A 17,549-nucleotide genomic window follows, 5' to 3' on the forward strand; every position below is an offset into this window, starting at 1 on the left:
TGTCAGAAGTGGGATTTGAACCCACGCCCTCTTTCGAAGACCAGAACTTGAGTCTGGCGCCTTAGACCACTCGGCCATCCTGACAATTCGATTAACTTATTCAGTAAAATTAGATATAAATATACATTTTTCTACCTCAATCTAATTTTTTTGGTTTAAAATTTATTGGTATGTAAGGTTTTTTAGTCCAATTAGGTATTTGAACTTGATATTTTGATTCGACTAGGTCCTTAAATCAAAATTGATTCTATACAATAAAAGACATTTGAACCTTGAATCTAAAACCGGGTAACAATTTGAACCAATGGCCGTTCGGCGTAGTTTAGCAAATAACATTGGTCAAATAAGGGTTGAAAAAAAGAAGCAAAAAAAATGGCCGTCCGGCGTAGTTTACCAAATAACAAAGTGGGGGAGGCGAAGGTGGCAGCACCACCAAAATCTCCGCCGAGTTTAGCGGCAGGCGCTTTCTCTCTCTTCGGTTTCTCTATTGAAAGAATCACTATATATATTTTTATCGGTCTATAAACATTGAAAAAAGAAAAAGAAAAATGAAATCTTTTCTTGTGAAGGGAGAGTTTCGATGGAGGGGACGCGTAGGGATGGCAACGGGCCGGGTTCGGGTCGAGTATTGGTCCTTCCGTCCACATTTAAAAAATCGGTATCCGTCCCCGTTTAAAAAATCGCGGGGATTTAAACGGGGATCCTCGTCGGGTAATCGGGAAAAATCGCGGGGAAATGGGTATCCCCGTTTAGCACAAACAATTATTGGGCCAGGTATTGGGTCGGGTATTGGGTCGGTATTGGGCTGGGAATCGGGCCGAGTATATATATATATATTTAAATTAAATATATATTTTTTATTTAAATTAAATTTATTAATATTATATATATATATATATAATTATTTTTAATATTTATCGGGTCGGGTATCGGGGCGGGTAATCGGGGCGGGGATTACCAAACCCGTCCCCGTCCCCGTTTAAAATAAATGAGTTTTCCCCGTCCCCGTTTATCATCCCCGAACCCGATCCGTTTAATTCGGTTTGAATTTTTTTTACCATCCCTAGGGACGCGGATTTCATGACATGCACGTAATCGACGCGTGAAATTAAACATTTCATTTCACTTTCATTCCGACCTCTTTTTCACAATTTATCTCCGCAGCTTATTTAGCAATCAATAGAATCTCATTCATATTCTATTACATTAAAATAAGAACATTACATTAAATCTTTTAAAAATAAAAACGTTACTAATAATTATTAAAATATTTTATATTTTCAGTCAAGAAAGAATATTTTTTCCTTTCGTGGTTTTGTATTTTATTTTTTATTCTAAATACGTAATTCAATTACATCGTAATAAATTGGTATAGTCTTTTTTCTTATCTAGACTACTAAGACGAAGCATACATAGAGAAGTAGATATTTCCACACCCACATACATTTGTATAAGAACCAACATCTAAAAGGGAATACTGTCATTTTCAACTTAGATATATTCGTTCGTTTGTTGTATCCAAATCTTGGCCGAACATTCGTTTAGATGGAATTTTATAATTTTTTAAAAATATTTCATTTTAATAACTTAAATAATAGAGAAAAATACATCAATTTATCGTAGTGTAATTAAATACTCGTACTCTAAAACATGAACAATATTAAAATCTTTATACAAAAAGTCCCAAAAAGACATTTTAAAAAATGTTTTTCATTTATATATTCAATTAAAAATTTGTTCAAAAAATAACATTAAATTCATATTGGAGAGAGGTAGTCAAGATTTTTGTTTTTGGTATTTTTAATATTTTAATATTTTTATTTTTTAAGATTAAATGATTTTTTGATTTTTTTTAAATCAACCGAGTACTCAAAGTTTTGAAAAAAATAAATTAAGCTTTTTTTTACATCATCATTTTACATATAAACTATCGTGTTAATATCATGAATTGTAATGTCATTATTATTGACTATCACGTCAACACTATAACAGTAAACGATAATTTATGTTGATCAAAATATCATATTATCAATTAATTATGATAAATCCTTGAAAAACCAGAAGGGCAATCAAAATATATATAATTAATGTTGCTTAGATAATCTTTTAATGAATAAATGTTAAACCAAAAAAATTATAATAAAAACATTTTTCAATCTTTATAATGTTTTGTTATAAGACAAGTGTTTAAATTTCAATTTATATCGTTTATTTGTTTTAGATGTAAAGTTTCTTTTTTGTCAAAATAGTGTTTAACTTTTATTTCGTTCTCATATTTATGGATCTAAATAAATAGAGCATTTGATGAAGAATTCGCATAATATTCGTTTATGTTTGTGTGTTAAGTTAAATAAATGAGTATAAATAAAAAATTTATATTCATTTAATAAACGAACGAACACGAACATACGTGTGTTTTGTTCGTTTATGTTCTCAAATAGGTTTGTTCATTTAATAAACGAACGAACACGAACATATATGTGTTTTGTTGGTTTATGTTCACAAACAAGTTTGTAATTAGATTAATTTAAATTTAATAGATGCATTTTATTTTATTTGAATTAAAATTTAATTTAATCTTGAAAGTTTGAGTATAATATAATAAAATAATAGTTGAGTCTTAATTCTTAATGATTTAAGTTTAAAATATATGTGCAATATAAATAATAAAGGTATGATCCACTTAAATAATGTAAAACTATAAAGTTTTGCACTTATCTAAGATTATTGGATGGGTGAAAATGGATAGTTAATTCAGTTAATATTTAATATTTTTTATTAATTTAATCATTTAATTAATTTCAAATTGAGTTAACTGATATCCGGAATTAAAATTTTTTAATCGTTAATCAATCTAACATCTAATTAATTGACCAATTAATCAAATTAAATTTTAATTATCAATCAATTAATTTAATTAAAACAAAACAATAAACACCCCTTATATATATATATTATTTATTCAATTTCATTGTACATGATTTGATTTCACTCCTCATTCGACGAGTGATTCATGGGGAAAAAATTGAGCCAGACATTTAATAATAATTATTAGTGTTATAATAGTATAATGTAAGAGATATATACTCTAAAAATTATTTTTATTTTAAAAATAATTATTAATTCAATAATATCATGTACTATTTTATTTTATGTTATATTAAATATGAAAAACAAAAACATAAGTATAATAATATTAAATACTTTTTAAAATAAAAACATTTTAATAATGTATATCATAATAATGGATATAAATAAAGAAAAAGCTTTGGCCCAAGGACTTAATTTGGGCTATATATCTTATTAACTGCAAAAGACAAACCTGAGCAAATATAAAAATAAAATAAAAAATCCGAGCCTGATTTGTTTCCTTTCAAACCGGAGGAAAATAAACAAATAAACTCTCTGTGGAAAAGAAGCAACTGTCAAGTTCATTATCCTCAGATCTAAACCACCGTGTCTCAGATCCTCTAAATTCACCATGTCTTCCACTTTCAGCGGCGATGAAACGGCTCCTTTCTTTGGCTTCCTCGGCGCCGCCGCTGCTCTCGTCTTCTCCTGTAACGAATCTTTACACTTCTTCCTCATGAAATTTATAGTTACTTTTACTTTTTAGAATTAGATCTCTTGTAATTTCTATTTATTTGATTTTTCTGGTGGAAAATTGATAGATAACTATTGCTAGACTTTTATCATCATTAAAAGATCTGATTGAGAAGAGTTTATGATTTTTTAAAATTAAATTTATGTATAAATTTGATAGTGTATTATAGGATTTTATGGATCTCTGATGCTGAGATATAAACGATTCCGTAATAAAAAAATTGCATTGATCTAGCTGTGAAATTTTTTGTGATTCTAACGTTTTAGTTTTTATTAGAATTGAACGGCAGAATTCGCGTAAATTAGAGTTATTTAGATGTGGATCTATTAAGAGTATTGCATTGAAACAATATCAGCAGGTTTAGATTGAAATAGAATAACTTGTGAATTTTGGTATGGATTCCTTTCAAATAAACTCAGAAATGGTTTAAATCGGAAAAATAAATTAATTTGTTTATGGATTGCTTTCAAGTTTACTCGTCATGGTTTGAATTGAAAATTAATAAATCAATTTTCGGTGATAGGTATGGGAGCTGCATATGGGACTGCTAAGAGTGGTGTTGGTGTTGCTTCAATGGGTGTGATGAGGCCTGAGTTGGTGATGAAATCTATTGTTCCAGTTGTTATGGCCGGTGTTTTGGGTATTTACGGGTTGATTATTGCTGTCATTATTAGTACTGGTATCAACCCTAAGGCGAAATCATATTACCTTTTCGATGGTTATGCCCATCTTTCCTCTGGTCTTGCTTGTGGCCTCGCTGGCCTTTCTGCCGGAATGGCAATCGGAATTGTTGGTGATGCTGGTGTCAGGTATGCTGCTTTTAGTGACATGTTTGAAACTTACAAATGACACTGTTATTATTGATTGATACCAGAAGCATATGACCTGTGAAAATGTGGATTTATAACTTTTATAAAGTGAAAACATGTCTCAAGATGTCAGGTATGCTGCTTTAAGTGCCATGTTTGAAACTTACATATGACACTGTTATTATTGATTGATACCAGAAGCATATGACCTGTGAAAATGTTGATTTATAACTTTCATAAAGCGAAAACATGTCTCAAGAAAATTTTCGTGACAATGAGATCTGATCAAGACCGAGTGTTTAAATTATATGAAACTTACCTATAGATTGATAATGTTTGACGTGTTCTTCAGATGGCTCCGAATGAGATATATTATGTTTATCTTTTGCTTATCGTTGAAAATATTTTGAATGCTCAATGAAATCAAACATTTACTTCAAAAACCATGTCAAATGATATTTGAACGATATTGTGTTGCAGAGCTAATGCACAGCAGCCAAAACTGTTTGTTGGAATGATTCTTATCCTCATCTTTGCTGAAGCTTTGGCTCTTTATGGCCTTATCGTCGGCATCATCTTGTCTTCTCGAGCCGGCCAATCTAGAGCAGAATAAGATGGTTGCAGAGCTGTTTATGTATCGTTTTATTGCTTATCGTATAATTTTATGGGGGAAGGAGTATCGATTGTGCCGAGGTCAATGATGATTGGATATCAAGTGCGGGGTTCGCATTAATATTGATGAAAACAACTACTTGAGCAGTCATATGGTAGTTGCTCCTTCCTCTTTGTAGACGTAGAATTGTGTTTATTCACTTAATAAAACGTTATGGAGCGTTTCCCTGTTTGATTTTTGTTTTAAATGAAAGTAAATTTTGAATAGCATTAATTTTAACTTTTTAGATTTTAAACTAATATTCTTTAATAGTGTGGATGATTATAATGTAGTATATATTCATAATCTTTCTTAATTATTATATATAAAAATGTGTATTTATTTTTTATATATATTTTTGTATTATTATTTACAGGTAATTTGATAGAGAAAATAATTTTATCATACCTTCTGGATAGAGAAGACAAATCTTTAATTCGTGCATTTACAAAATTAATTACATGAAATATTAGAATTACTTAATCGATAAGGAAGATTTTAGTTTTTCTCACTTAACGCCTTAGTATATGATAACTATTTCATAGAGAAAATAATTTTGTCATACCTTATGGGATGTTAACATCACAACACTTCATGCTAATACAATATCTCTTTATCTTTATATCATATCTTTTCATATTAACATCATTACACAACTCTTCCATTAATGAAAATTCTTTGTATTAACATCACAACTCTTTATGTTAACATCATATCTTTTTATATTAACATTAAATAAGTCGCAAAAAATATACTCACTTGATTTATGTGACATTAACTTCAAAGTTTTACGATAATCATAATATACATAGTTTAACCTAATTTCCCATGCATTGATCACGTAATAAAACCACTATTAAGCAGTTATATTTCATTGTCTAAGAAAGCACATCAATTACACTGGGAAATTGTATAATATATATATTGGGGTTGGCATGGACCATTGCACGTGATGAAATGCATAGTTAAAACTAAAGTAAAATTGGAGGTTGGTTGGGGTTAAAGATGGATAGGACACCGATTTTGAAGATTTCATGGCTCCCACCCACCAACACCTTATCTCTTTACATTAAAACAATATTATTTGAATATGACTCTTTTCCCACTGGATTTGGAATTTACAAGCCATAGCATAGTCGAGGGCTGATTCTTCTCCTTCTGTTCCAAAATCACGGGTCTGTCACACTCCAAACAAGACAACCTAGGTGAAGCTAGCATACCCGCGGAATCTGGATCTGCGGGTATCTCTTAGGGGCTGCTTGTTTGCCTCTTAATGGAACTATTAACTGTTGAATGTTGAACCGTTCAACATCAGCGTGTTTGTTTCGCACATCTGAATGATTCAGTGTTAAATGGTTCAGCACAGAAGTACATTCTGAATAATTCAGAGTCATTATCAAACAGCATATCACATTCAGAACTAATTCATACAGAGCCTCTGAATCATTCAGCATTTGAATCATTCAACGTTTAATCATTTTGAAGTAAATAAACAACCCCTTACTTTCGTTTTCGACTATAATACTAAAATTAATTAAATATATATTTGAAATCCGGCTCTTGCTATAATATTGTATCCTGCTCACTGCCTCTTTTAAAATACCTTCTTTTAATAGTTATCAATATTTAATTGAAGTAATACATTCAAGAATATTTTTTTAAAGGTGAATATATATATATATATATATATATATATTAATAATGAATGGTAGATATAAATAAAATTTTAAGATAAATTCTATTGATAAAATAGATAATTAATAAAAAAAATTAGATTTCAACCGATACCCATCCTCAAAAAGTTATGGATCTTCTACTGTTTAATTAACTTAAATAAATATTATAAATTTTTATAATGAATATAAATTTTAGTTTAGTTTGTTTTATTGATGAAAATAAAATTTAAATACTATATTAAATGTTTGATATGTTATCATATTGAATCAATTAATAATCGATATTAAATATTTAATTCTAATCGAATAAAAATTTATTGCTTGTGATCTTCGAAAAAAATATTTTACTCTAAATTAAGATGATAGATTGATTATTATTTTATGTACCTCTTATAATAATAATTTTTTTCTCGTAATTATACCGGTGTGTGCATTATATTTATAATTTTAAAACAATTTATTAAAAGAAACTTCTAAAAAACGTTTTAATATAATAATGGTAGAGGCATGAACAAAACGATCTCAATTATAAAAAATTATTATTCCTTGATGTCTTATGTTCAAGCACCAATGTTAAAAGTATAAACGTTCAATGATAAGTTATTAAGATTTATAATAAAACAAATATTATTTTTTAAAATAAAATGGTTGTCCCTTGTTCCCATATGTAATGAGGTAAGGGGATGTAAGATAGTAGGTTGCCCCCAACACTAAGTTGAGAGCAGCTTCCGTAAGAGACCTCCAAATTATGAAATGCCCTCCATGGGACTCGATCCCACGACCTCAAGATTAAAGTATAAACGTTTAATATTAAATTATTAAATTTATAATAAAACAAATATTATTTTTTACCTATCTCATATTAATAAAAATATATATGAAATAATGGTAGAGAAAAAGAATCTAAACAACAACTTAATGGAAGTGAACCAAACAAAATAAAAAGAGGTCCCACATGGGCAGGCATAACGCATTACACACAAATAAAGAGCCAGATCCCCCTGTCAAACTAATGGTTCCACTCCCATGCATCACATTCGGAAAACCGCTTGATTCCTCTCCAATCCACATCATCTGCCCGTTTCCTTCCACGCTCACCCAAATCAGCGTGTCATTACTTTGAATATATCCACCTTTAAAAAAAATGAAAAAGCATTGAATATATCAATATCTTCTCCTTTATTAATTTTAAATTTTTTGGTGGTTCAATAATTATAACTTTGATTATAAATCTAAAATAAATATAATTATTTTTAATTTAAAATTAAGAGTTATGGAACACAATATTTTTTATTATATTTTTTTATAAAATTGTTTAAAAATGAAAAGGCCTTAATATAAACAGTGCATATAAATTTTTGGGTAAATTATATATTTAGTCACCACCTAATTCTACAATTAGGTTTTGATCATCCAATTTTTTTTAAAATCCAACCAAACATTATGTTTTTAATCATCCATTGTTAAAACTAAAGAAATTACTGACATGATAATTATTTTATTTTTTCAAATTTGATGATGTGGTATTACCTAATTATGACACATCAATAATTCTACTTATATTTTAACAATGAATGACTAAAACGTAACGTTAAATATGATTTTAAAAATGATAATTAATGGTAAAAACAAAATCATAAAACTAATAAGATGATTAAGCATATATTTACTTTAAATTTTCGTAGTCTAGGATGAAGCTAGTAGAAGGTTTCTAGTCTATAATATAAAATTTTCAAATACTCCCCATTTTTTAAAATTAAGTAAACACTTGTGTATAAAAATAATAATATAAAATTGAATTGAGGAAAATGACAAGGAAGGGCTTGATGGTGAGAGAATAGGTTAGGTAGATCGAGTAATTTATGGGTAGATCATCCATGTCGGAGGAAAGAAACCAAAAACCAAAAGTTTATTCGTCTTAGTCATCACTTCTTTTTCAAACCACTCAATTGAGTTTGGTTCAATGTTACCAAAATCAACATCGGCTGGGCTGCTCGCGACAGGTTCCTAGATTATCTATAGCGCAATATTAATAGGATTAATTAAATATATATTGAATATTCTTCAACAAATGAATAAATTCAAATTTTAAAATTACTTAACGAGGCAGAAGAAAATATATTAACATAGGCAGGTGCAATGATATTATTATCATTTTCTCAATAAAAATGAATAAACTCTTTTGAATCATAAGCTATTGTCACGTTAGTCTATTCATTTTATCTCATCGTCAATGCGTTTAAAGTGAAATTGAACAGTCAAATGATCATTTAGATATCACTTGTCATGAGATTAATATATTCTCTCATAAAATATGTACGTAAAATGTAGCCACCAATTACAAACTCAATGACCTTTTTTTATGATTTAAAATTCAGATCTCTACTTCTTCGAGACGTGACCTAAGATAATAGCGAAATTATACAGAATCGGTGGTAGAGTTCGGAGTTTCCTTATTAGGAAATTAATTTATTAATATATATAGTCCTCATAAATTGGATTTTATATTAAAATGGTCCTCTAATAAATTTATTTTTTAAATTGGCATCTCAATAAATTTCGTCACTTTACAAGATAAATTCAAATTTATTTAATATTGTAGATTAGATTCTTTTAGAATATTTAATTATTTATAATATAAAAATATTAGAGGACGTGAAATTTGAAAGAAAAAACTGAAAAGGGATTGGGCAATCCAGATTCCCCTTAGGCTCTATATGGGGATTAGATTTTGAGGGAATTTTGTTTGCACGTTGAGTTCAGGCTTCAACTGCTGCTTTTGGAGGACTGAGTCAAAAGGGTGAGCCAAAAGTGAGTTGCGGGTAAAACACGAATGTCGAGTTGGAACAATGGAGAGCTAGTCAACCTGTCTTCCGCACATGGTCCTGATGGTGAGCGCGCCGCCTCTAACTTGGCCCTCACGTTGTTCTCTCTCCAATTTTCTTCAAAAACTCACCTTCCTACTTGTACGCAATTTTATACGCTGGTTGGATGGAGAGCGCAAGCCACAGAAAAAAGGGGTTAGTTATCTCAATTATAGATTTTACGTGTTAGATGCGCGTCGTTAAAGTAAACGGGTGTCGTTTACTTGGGCAAGACAATGAAACAAAGGTACCGTCAATTTTAACGTTGTGAAAGCAAAAGGAGGTTAAGAAAGCGTCAAACATGCAGATTCTCTCGTAGATAGGTTTTTGCTTACCACTTACCAGTCACCCAAGCATGCCTCACGTATTCAACGCTTTTTGCTTTCCTCATTTTCTCACGATTTTTTCCTTTGCATATTTCGTTTTCTTCTTATCGTGCTTTCTTAACGCCTTAATGTGTAATTAAATATTTTCCATCCAATTAAAATTGTCATTATTATTACTTATATTATTTTTTTAATTTTAATTTTTTATTATTTTAAATATACTTGTTAATAAAAATGAGATAACATATATTTTAATTTTTAATTAAATAATTTTTACATATATATTTTATAAATTTTAAAATAAATATGATCAAACTTTAAACAATGTAATTGTAAAAAATTAATAAATAATAATTCTAATAAAACAGAAGGAGTGTATAATTTTTTATAAGTAAAATGGAATTTGATGAATTATTAATAGGTTGGCGAAAATATTAACAAATGTATATATAGATAGATAAATATATGAAAAATACAAAAACTATAATTATGATAATATTTGTTATTATTTGAAATAAATATTTTCGCTTTAGTATAAGATTAATAAGAATTTAAATAATTGTAAATATTATTCCATTTAAAACATCATTTTTTATTAATCTGAATGTAAAGTAGGTTCTCGATTTTTATGCACGAATCAAACGACTTTAGTAGTAAATAAATTGTTGTTATTCCTTGAGGTCTTGGGTTTGAACACCATGAATATCGAGAATGTGAATGTTAATATCAAATTATTGAGAATTATCTTTAAACAAATACTATATTCTATGATTTAAATCATATGTGTATATGTAAAAGGTCCAAAAGTACTAGTTCACAACTAAGGCTAACAATATATAATTTCCAAATATCACTATTTAAGAAACAAAATCAAATTAAAACAAGTAAAGAATATATTATTAAACTCCATGGCAACTTGTTTATGGAAAACAAAAATATTTTATTCATGAATTTTGAGTTCTCCTTTGACATGTAAGCGAAAGATGAGACAAAATAGAAAATGAAAAAAATGTTTTTTCTCCTTTATAATTATAATATAAAATAAAACAACAATTAATTTATATAGGCTGAGATATTATATTATTTTAAATAAAATCAAGTGTTTGATTCCTGACGATTGTGAATTAAGTAAATTAAGCTCTAGAATGTCACCCATAATAAATTTATAGAAAATCGGATCTGAATTAGTTAATAAATATATTAGATACCAATTGTTAATTAAAAATTTGTAATATAAAATGTAATTATTAATATAAATATTTTTTTATAAAATGTTTAACAACTAAAATATATTAAAACAGATTACACTTTCTAAAAGCATCGTCCGAAGAAGGTAACAAGTTATTTAATTTCCAATCATCACTAGTTAAGGAACAAAATCAAATTAAAACAAGTAAGAATATCACACTTATAGAAAAAGTAAGAATATCTCATTAAATTCCATTTTAGGAAAACGAAAGTTTTATTAAAGATTTTTAAGTTATCCGAAAATCATTTTTTTAAGTAACACACATACAAATATATAAAATATTCAATATATATGTATATACATCTCATAAACATAATATGATTTAAATTAAAACAAAATTATTAAAATATCTTATTATTAGAGTTTACTATAAGAATTATGTTATGATTTATTTTGAAAAATTTATAGTATAACTCATTTGATGAAGAAATAAATTAGAAAAAAGAATATTTATGTTATATTGAAGTAGTGATATGTTACTCTATTTTTTCTTAACGATCAATTTTTTTATTATAAATTTATTATTTTAAAAATTATAATTTTGATAAATAATTTTATTATTAACATTTACTTGTCAATATCTTTTAATTTCATTCAAAATACTTTGACATGTTTTTTTTCTTCTTAAAATCAATTCTTTTGCGTCCAATTAGACAATTGTGTAATCAAACTTGGAAGTAATAACCATACCATCAACTAATGCACCGCACGTGACATCCACGTGATTACGTATAATAATAGATTTCAGTTTTCTTCGAACAAAAATTCATTTCGTCTAAAAAATTCCAATCCAATGACCCCGAGACTAAGTTACAGCCATTTAAGGTATAATCGTTCTTTTAATACATTTGTTATGTTAATATTTAAGATTTAATTTTATTTTACTTTGCTATAATTTGATTCTTCTACTATAGTTCTTGTCGTTAAAGTGGCCAAGCGTAATTGGGGTTTTTTTTAACTCAGTCGATTACTTGAACAATAGTTACCAACATGGTGGATTAGAAATTTAAGAATAGAGTCCAAAATTTTAATTTTTTTTTTTAAATAATGGGTATACAAAAATTATATTTTTTTTCTTTTTTCCTTAACACGTTAAGTTAAATTTAACTATTTTTCTAAAATAATGGGACTTGTTACCAACAATTTATAAATTTAGACCTATTTCTAATATTAGAAAATAGAAGTGAGAAATAAATCATATTAAATCTCAATTTATTTTGATAATTTTCATGCTCGTGGTTACGATTTTGAGTTCGGGACTGTTATTTTAATAATAATCTTAAAAATTTATTTATATATCTTATCAATTAAAAAAAATTTATATTTTAATAGAACATAATACTAAAATTAGGCCTGTAAACGAACCGAACGCACACGAACATAAACGAATAATTTTTTTTTGTTCATGTTCGTTTTTTTAAGAAATATAGTTTGTTCATGTTCGTTCATTTAATAAATAAACGAACATAAACGTTGGAGACTCTACCTAGGGGTGTAAACGAGCCGAGTCGAGCTTGAGTATTGCTGAGCTCGACTCGAACTCGAAATTTTCAAAGTCAGCTCGACTCGAAAACTCGCGAGCTTAAAATTATCAAGCTCGACTCGAACTCGAAAAGGCTCGAGCTCAAAAAAATTTAAGAGCTCGATTAAGACTCGAGCTCGATTGAAACTCGATTGAAGCTCGATTCAAGCTCGACATTGCCCCAAGCGCAAAGATGCTTAAACTATTCTCCCTATATTCTTTTATATAAGTTACCAACCCCGAGCTGCTTGTTTGCTACTGATGTGAGATTGCATAACGTTCCTCCACTTTCTTTCTTCCTCTCTCCTTCAACAACAGTCGAGATGAACACAGATTGTGTTTCATGTGATTGACGACCTTAATCCTTGGGGATCAAACAAACATGTCCTTAGCTTCGTGCTATGTTGAAGTTGAAAATTGGGAGATGAGAGAAGTAGGTTGGTTTATTGTTCACACCAACTCATACATCAAAAATCATTCTTTCTAGGCTGGCTAAACTTCTATATCCGGATGGCGCAAAATTTGTTTGATGAAACGTGTTAAAAAACTTATCAACCTATGGAATAAGGCCTCACCATTATTGGGTTCTTGAGTTCAAAGTAAACTGACTTAAGTTACTGGTTGATCACTTTTACTTGTAAATTCGAATATTCCATTATATATGAAAGAAAAGAAGATTATTTGAGTAGAAGAAACGTGCTTAATATTTAACATCCCTTCCGGAATCATCACCTTTGGACTTGGTTTCAAAAACAACCGGTTTCTAGACTCCTCTTTGCTCATCGGATAACCAGCTGGTGGCGCGGTCATAGGGTTTTGGCGCAGTGGGTGTTGACAGTGCTGGTATGCAGCTTATGGATCGTTCAAAAAGAACTAAACCATGTTAATATTGTTGTTTTCCAAATAAAATTGGGTTAATTATGGAGTTGGTCATATAATATCATATTAATTAATATTTTTAAGATACTTACAAATTGGTCACCAAAGTTGATTTAAGAAGATTGGGTGAAACATAAATGAATGAACATAAACGAACATAACCGAACGTTCACGAACGTAAATAACAAACGAGACCTATGTTTATGTTCGTTCATTTAATTAAACGAACACAAAATCTTTTCACGTTCGTTCATTTAATAAATAAACACACATAAACAAACTTCCCACCGTACGAGTCATAAACAATTCACTGAGTTCATTTACATGCCTCTTAAAATCAAAAGTAAAATGAAGGTTGGTTATGCTTTTATTCCAAGATATAGGGCGAAAGACTTCATCCTTATCGTTTCATGAGTTTTAATGAAATGGACCCCATAGTTATCTCTTCACGCGGCACCCGCCGCCGATTAACCGTTACCTAAAGGAATCTCAGTATCAACGGCCCAGAAAATAACAGTTTAAAAATAAAAAAAGAACACGAGAAATTGATACGATAATTTGTTTCGGGTACCCAGAAGTCCACCTGTAGCCTGAGTCGGCCCGTAAAACCGGCTATATAATGAACTCATAATCTTTCAAGCAATTCTCGCTCAATCAGTCACTGCTAACGTTCTCCTTTGAATACAACATTATCAAAGCCCTTCTCCCTATTTTCTCGCTGATTTTCCCTTATTTTCTGGGAATTTTTGTTTCTCAGTTAGTTTCACCTTCCCTAATTTTCTTTCAATCAAAAACATTTTTTTGGTCTCTTTTTCGTGTTCCAAGATCTGCATGGTGAATTTCCTTTCCGCAGCATAAATTTTCTGCCTTCACATAAAAAAGGAAAAATTGAAACTTTAAATCTGTTAAAAATATTCTGCTGAAAGGGTCGGCGTGGGGATTTTGAAGTTTGGGGTAAAGAGAAAGTGTTGTTCCGGTTGTAATAGAGCAGTCTTCTGCTTCTTTTGAGGGAGTAGCCGGGGCCTCGGCCTCGGCGGGCTTTAAAGCTCCCACCTTTTGAAAGCTAATCACAAATCTCGTCATTTTTTTTGTTAACCATTAATTTTTCATTTCAAATATTTTTTTAGCTAGTTTTACAGATTCATTTTTAGGGATGCCGGCCCTGGCTTACTGCGTAGATGCTGCTGCCGTAGCGCCTCCTGGTTACGCGGCTTTCGTTGCCGGGGATTACTCCCTTCCGGCGGCGATCCCATTGGCTTCCTCCACTGCCGTCGCCGTTAATTCCAACTCTACCCATTGGTCCCCCGCGCACTCCTCCGCTCTCTACCGTATCGAAGGCTGGGGAGCTCCTTATTTTTCCGTCAACGACTCCGGCAATATCGTCGTCCGTCCGTACGGAACGGATACTATGGCGCACCAAGAGATCGATTTGTTGAAAATCGTGAAGAAAGTTTCGGATTCGAAATCGGAGGGCGGACTTGGTTTACAGTTTCCCCTCATTGTTCGCGTACCCGATGTGCTGAAAAACCGGCTTGAGTCTCTTCACTCGGCATTTGACTCAGCCATCCAAACTGAAGGCTACGAGTCTCATTACCAAGGCGTTTATCCCGTGAAATGTAACCAAGACAGGTTTGTGGTGGAAGACATAGTTAAATTCGGGTCGCCCTTCCGGTTTGGTCTCGAGGCCGGTTCGAAACCCGAACTCCTCCTTGCCATGAGCTGCCTTTGCAAGGGAAACCCAGAGGCCTTGTTGGTCTGCAATGGCTTCAAAGATACCGAATACATTTTCCTTGCCTTGCTAGCGAGGAAGCTTGCGTTGAACACTGTAATTGTTCTTGAAGAAGTAGACGAGGTGAATTTGGTTATTGAAATAAGCAAGAAACTTTCGGTTCGACCCGTGATCGGTGTCCGAGCCAAGCTGAGAACCAAACACTCTGGTCATTTCGGGTCGACTTCGGGTGAGAAAGGTAAGTTCGGGTTAACAACCGCCCAGATTTTAAGGGTTGTTAAAAAGCTTCAAGATTCAGGGATGCTTGATTGTCTGCAATTGTTACACTTTCATATTGGATCCCAAATCCCTTCAACAACTTTGCTTCAAGCTGGTGTAGGCGAAGCTGCACAAATCTATTCTGAATTAGTCCGTCTTGGCGCTGACATGAAGGTTATCGACATCGGAGGCGGCCTCGGAATCGATTACGACGGGTCAAAATCTGGTCATTCGGATCTATCTGTTTCTTATGGCCTTCAGGAATATGCTTCAGCTGTTGTTAATGCAATTCGGTTTGTTTGTGACCGTAAATCTATCAAGCATCCGATTATTTGTAGTGAAAGTGGGAGAGCTATTGTTTCCCATCATTCTATTTTGATATTTGAGGCTATTTCTGCTACTGCACCGACTGCAATGAACTCGGTTGATCTTCCATTTATATTGGAGGGTCTCTCGGAGGATGCTCGTTCCGATTGCTGGAACTTAATCCAGGCAGCAGTGAGACATGAGAACGAGACATGTTTGGTGTATGCTGATCAATTGAAGCAAAGATGTGTGGATCGATTTAAAGAAGGGACTTTGGGGATTGAACAGCTTGCTTCTGTTGATGGTTTATGTGACTTGGTTTTGAATATGGTCGATGCATCTGACTCTACTCAGACGTACCATGTGAATCTCTCTATCTTCACTTCGATCCCTGATTTTTGGAGCATTGGTCAGGTTTTTCCAATAGTGCCTATTCATCGATTAGACGAAAGGCCTGATGTGAGGGGGGTGTTGTCTGATCTTACTTGTGACAGTGATGGGAAGATCGATAAGTTCATCGGAGGCGAAACAAGCTTGCCTTTACATGAGTTAGAAGGTAATGGTGGTGGTAGCAGCGGTGGTGGTAATGGGAGCTATTATTTGGGTATGTTCTTAGGTGGGGCTTACCAGGAGTCTCTCGGTGGAGTCCACAACCTCTTTGGCGGCCCGAGTGTCGTTAGTGTGTCGCAGAGTGACGGTCCGCATAGCTTCGTGGTGACGCGGGCAGTTCCTGGTCGTCATGTGGGGATGTCCTCCGAGTGATGCAGCATGAGCCCGAGCTCATGTTCGAGACCCTAAAGCACCGTGCTGAAGAATTTTGTGGACAGGACCATGGTGATGATGGCACCTATGCTGCTGCATTTGTTAGCACCATTGCTCGTTCCTTCCACAACATGCCGTATCTCGTAGCGGCATCTCCTTGTTCGTTGACAGCAATGAATAACACAGGTTTTTACTATCCCAATGAGGAAGATTACAATGTTGCTGTAGAATCCGGGGCTAGCGAGGATGACGAGCACTGGTCCTATTGCTACGCCTGAAGCAGCGTTCTACTATTTGCCTTATTCCATGGTTTTATGAGTCCTTGAATGTCTTGTTTTTCCATTGCTTGTAAGCAGAAGTTGTTAGCATACATGCTTCTTTTTAGTTGATTTTTGAGGATTGATGGCTCTTCTTCTTTCATTTTATGATTTTACCATGAAAGTTTTTCCAACTTGCTCGTCCTTGTGATTCTTTGAAGGTTGCTTTCACTTTATTCAATTGTGATCTTGTGTAGGATCTTAATAGTGCTGGTGAGCTGGTTCTTTTAATGACTTTATGCAGAAAGAAAATGTCAAAATACTAATGGGGTCAGATTCATCAGCCCCAAGTGGAAATTGTTAGATGCCAAGGTCCTGTATTAAGTGGGGTCTGGTTCTTTGTCTTTGCTTTAGCTGCTAAGCCTCCTCCATTTCACACCAGCTTATTCCTTTGAAGCTCGTGTTTTTGTATTCGTCGACTGCAGCTGACACAGTTCAGTGCATGGAGCTCTGATTCTGAAGAAGAAAAAAGAAAGAAAGAAAAGTGAACAGCTACCACTGAAGCAGCTTCCTCCGGTACTGCTGTGTGGCAGTAGATGAAGCCACGGTGGTCACATTTCCCCATGATCCGATAATCCAAGACAGGGAACGACCAT

The 17,549-nt window shown here is 31.9% G+C and overlaps 1 protein-coding gene, 1 non-coding gene and 1 pseudogene across 3 annotated transcripts; 2 read left to right on the forward strand and 1 right to left on the reverse strand.

Annotated features, from left to right (window-relative positions):
* Positions 1–84, reverse strand: TRNAL-CAA. The gene has a single exon. It is a non-coding gene; the product is annotated as a tRNA-Leu (tRNA).
* Positions 85–3,370: 3,286 nt separating this feature from the next.
* On the forward strand, positions 3,371–15,564 carry LOC120179284 (V-type proton ATPase 16 kDa proteolipid subunit). Of its 2 annotated transcripts, XR_005521605.1 has the most exons (6): positions 3,371–3,560; positions 4,128–4,413; positions 4,894–5,068; positions 7,633–7,642; positions 9,494–9,498; positions 15,549–15,564. XR_005521605.1 is itself a non-coding variant. In XM_039184919.1 (3 exons), exons 1-3 carry the CDS (start codon positions 3,482–3,484, stop codon positions 5,024–5,026), a joined length of 498 nt encoding a protein of 165 aa, XP_039040850.1. In that variant the 5' UTR covers positions 3,371–3,481; the 3' UTR covers positions 5,027–5,070. The 2 variants fall into 2 exon arrangements, 1 of the variants encoding a protein (XP_039040850.1); XM_039184919.1 differs by lacking the exons at positions 7,633–7,642; positions 9,494–9,498; positions 15,549–15,564 and having other exon boundaries at positions 4,894–5,070.
* LOC120179283 lies at positions 14,365–17,037 on the forward strand (annotated as a pseudogene).
* The last annotated feature ends 512 nt before the right edge of the window (positions 17,038–17,549 follow it).

The sequence above is a fragment of the Hibiscus syriacus genome, unplaced genomic scaffold, assembly GCF_006381635.1.
Source record: "Hibiscus syriacus cultivar Baekdansim isolate YM2019G1 unplaced genomic scaffold, ASM638163v2 tig00112411_pilon, whole genome shotgun sequence".
Classification (NCBI taxonomy): Eukaryota; Viridiplantae; Streptophyta; class Magnoliopsida; order Malvales; family Malvaceae; genus Hibiscus; species Hibiscus syriacus.

Excerpts from the sequence above, each read along its gene's own strand:
- LOC120179284 (XM_039184919.1), top strand. The coding sequence starts at position 3,482 with ATGTCTTCCACTTTCAGCGGCGATGAAACGGCTCCTTTCTTTGGCTTC. Across the intron at positions 3,561-4,127 it reads CGCTGCTCTCGTCTTCTCCT|GTATGGGAGCTGCATATGGG; the intron begins GTAACGAATCTT and ends TTTCGGTGATAG. Across the intron at positions 4,414-4,893 it reads GTTGGTGATGCTGGTGTCAG|AGCTAATGCACAGCAGCCAA; the intron begins GTATGCTGCTTT and ends ATTGTGTTGCAG.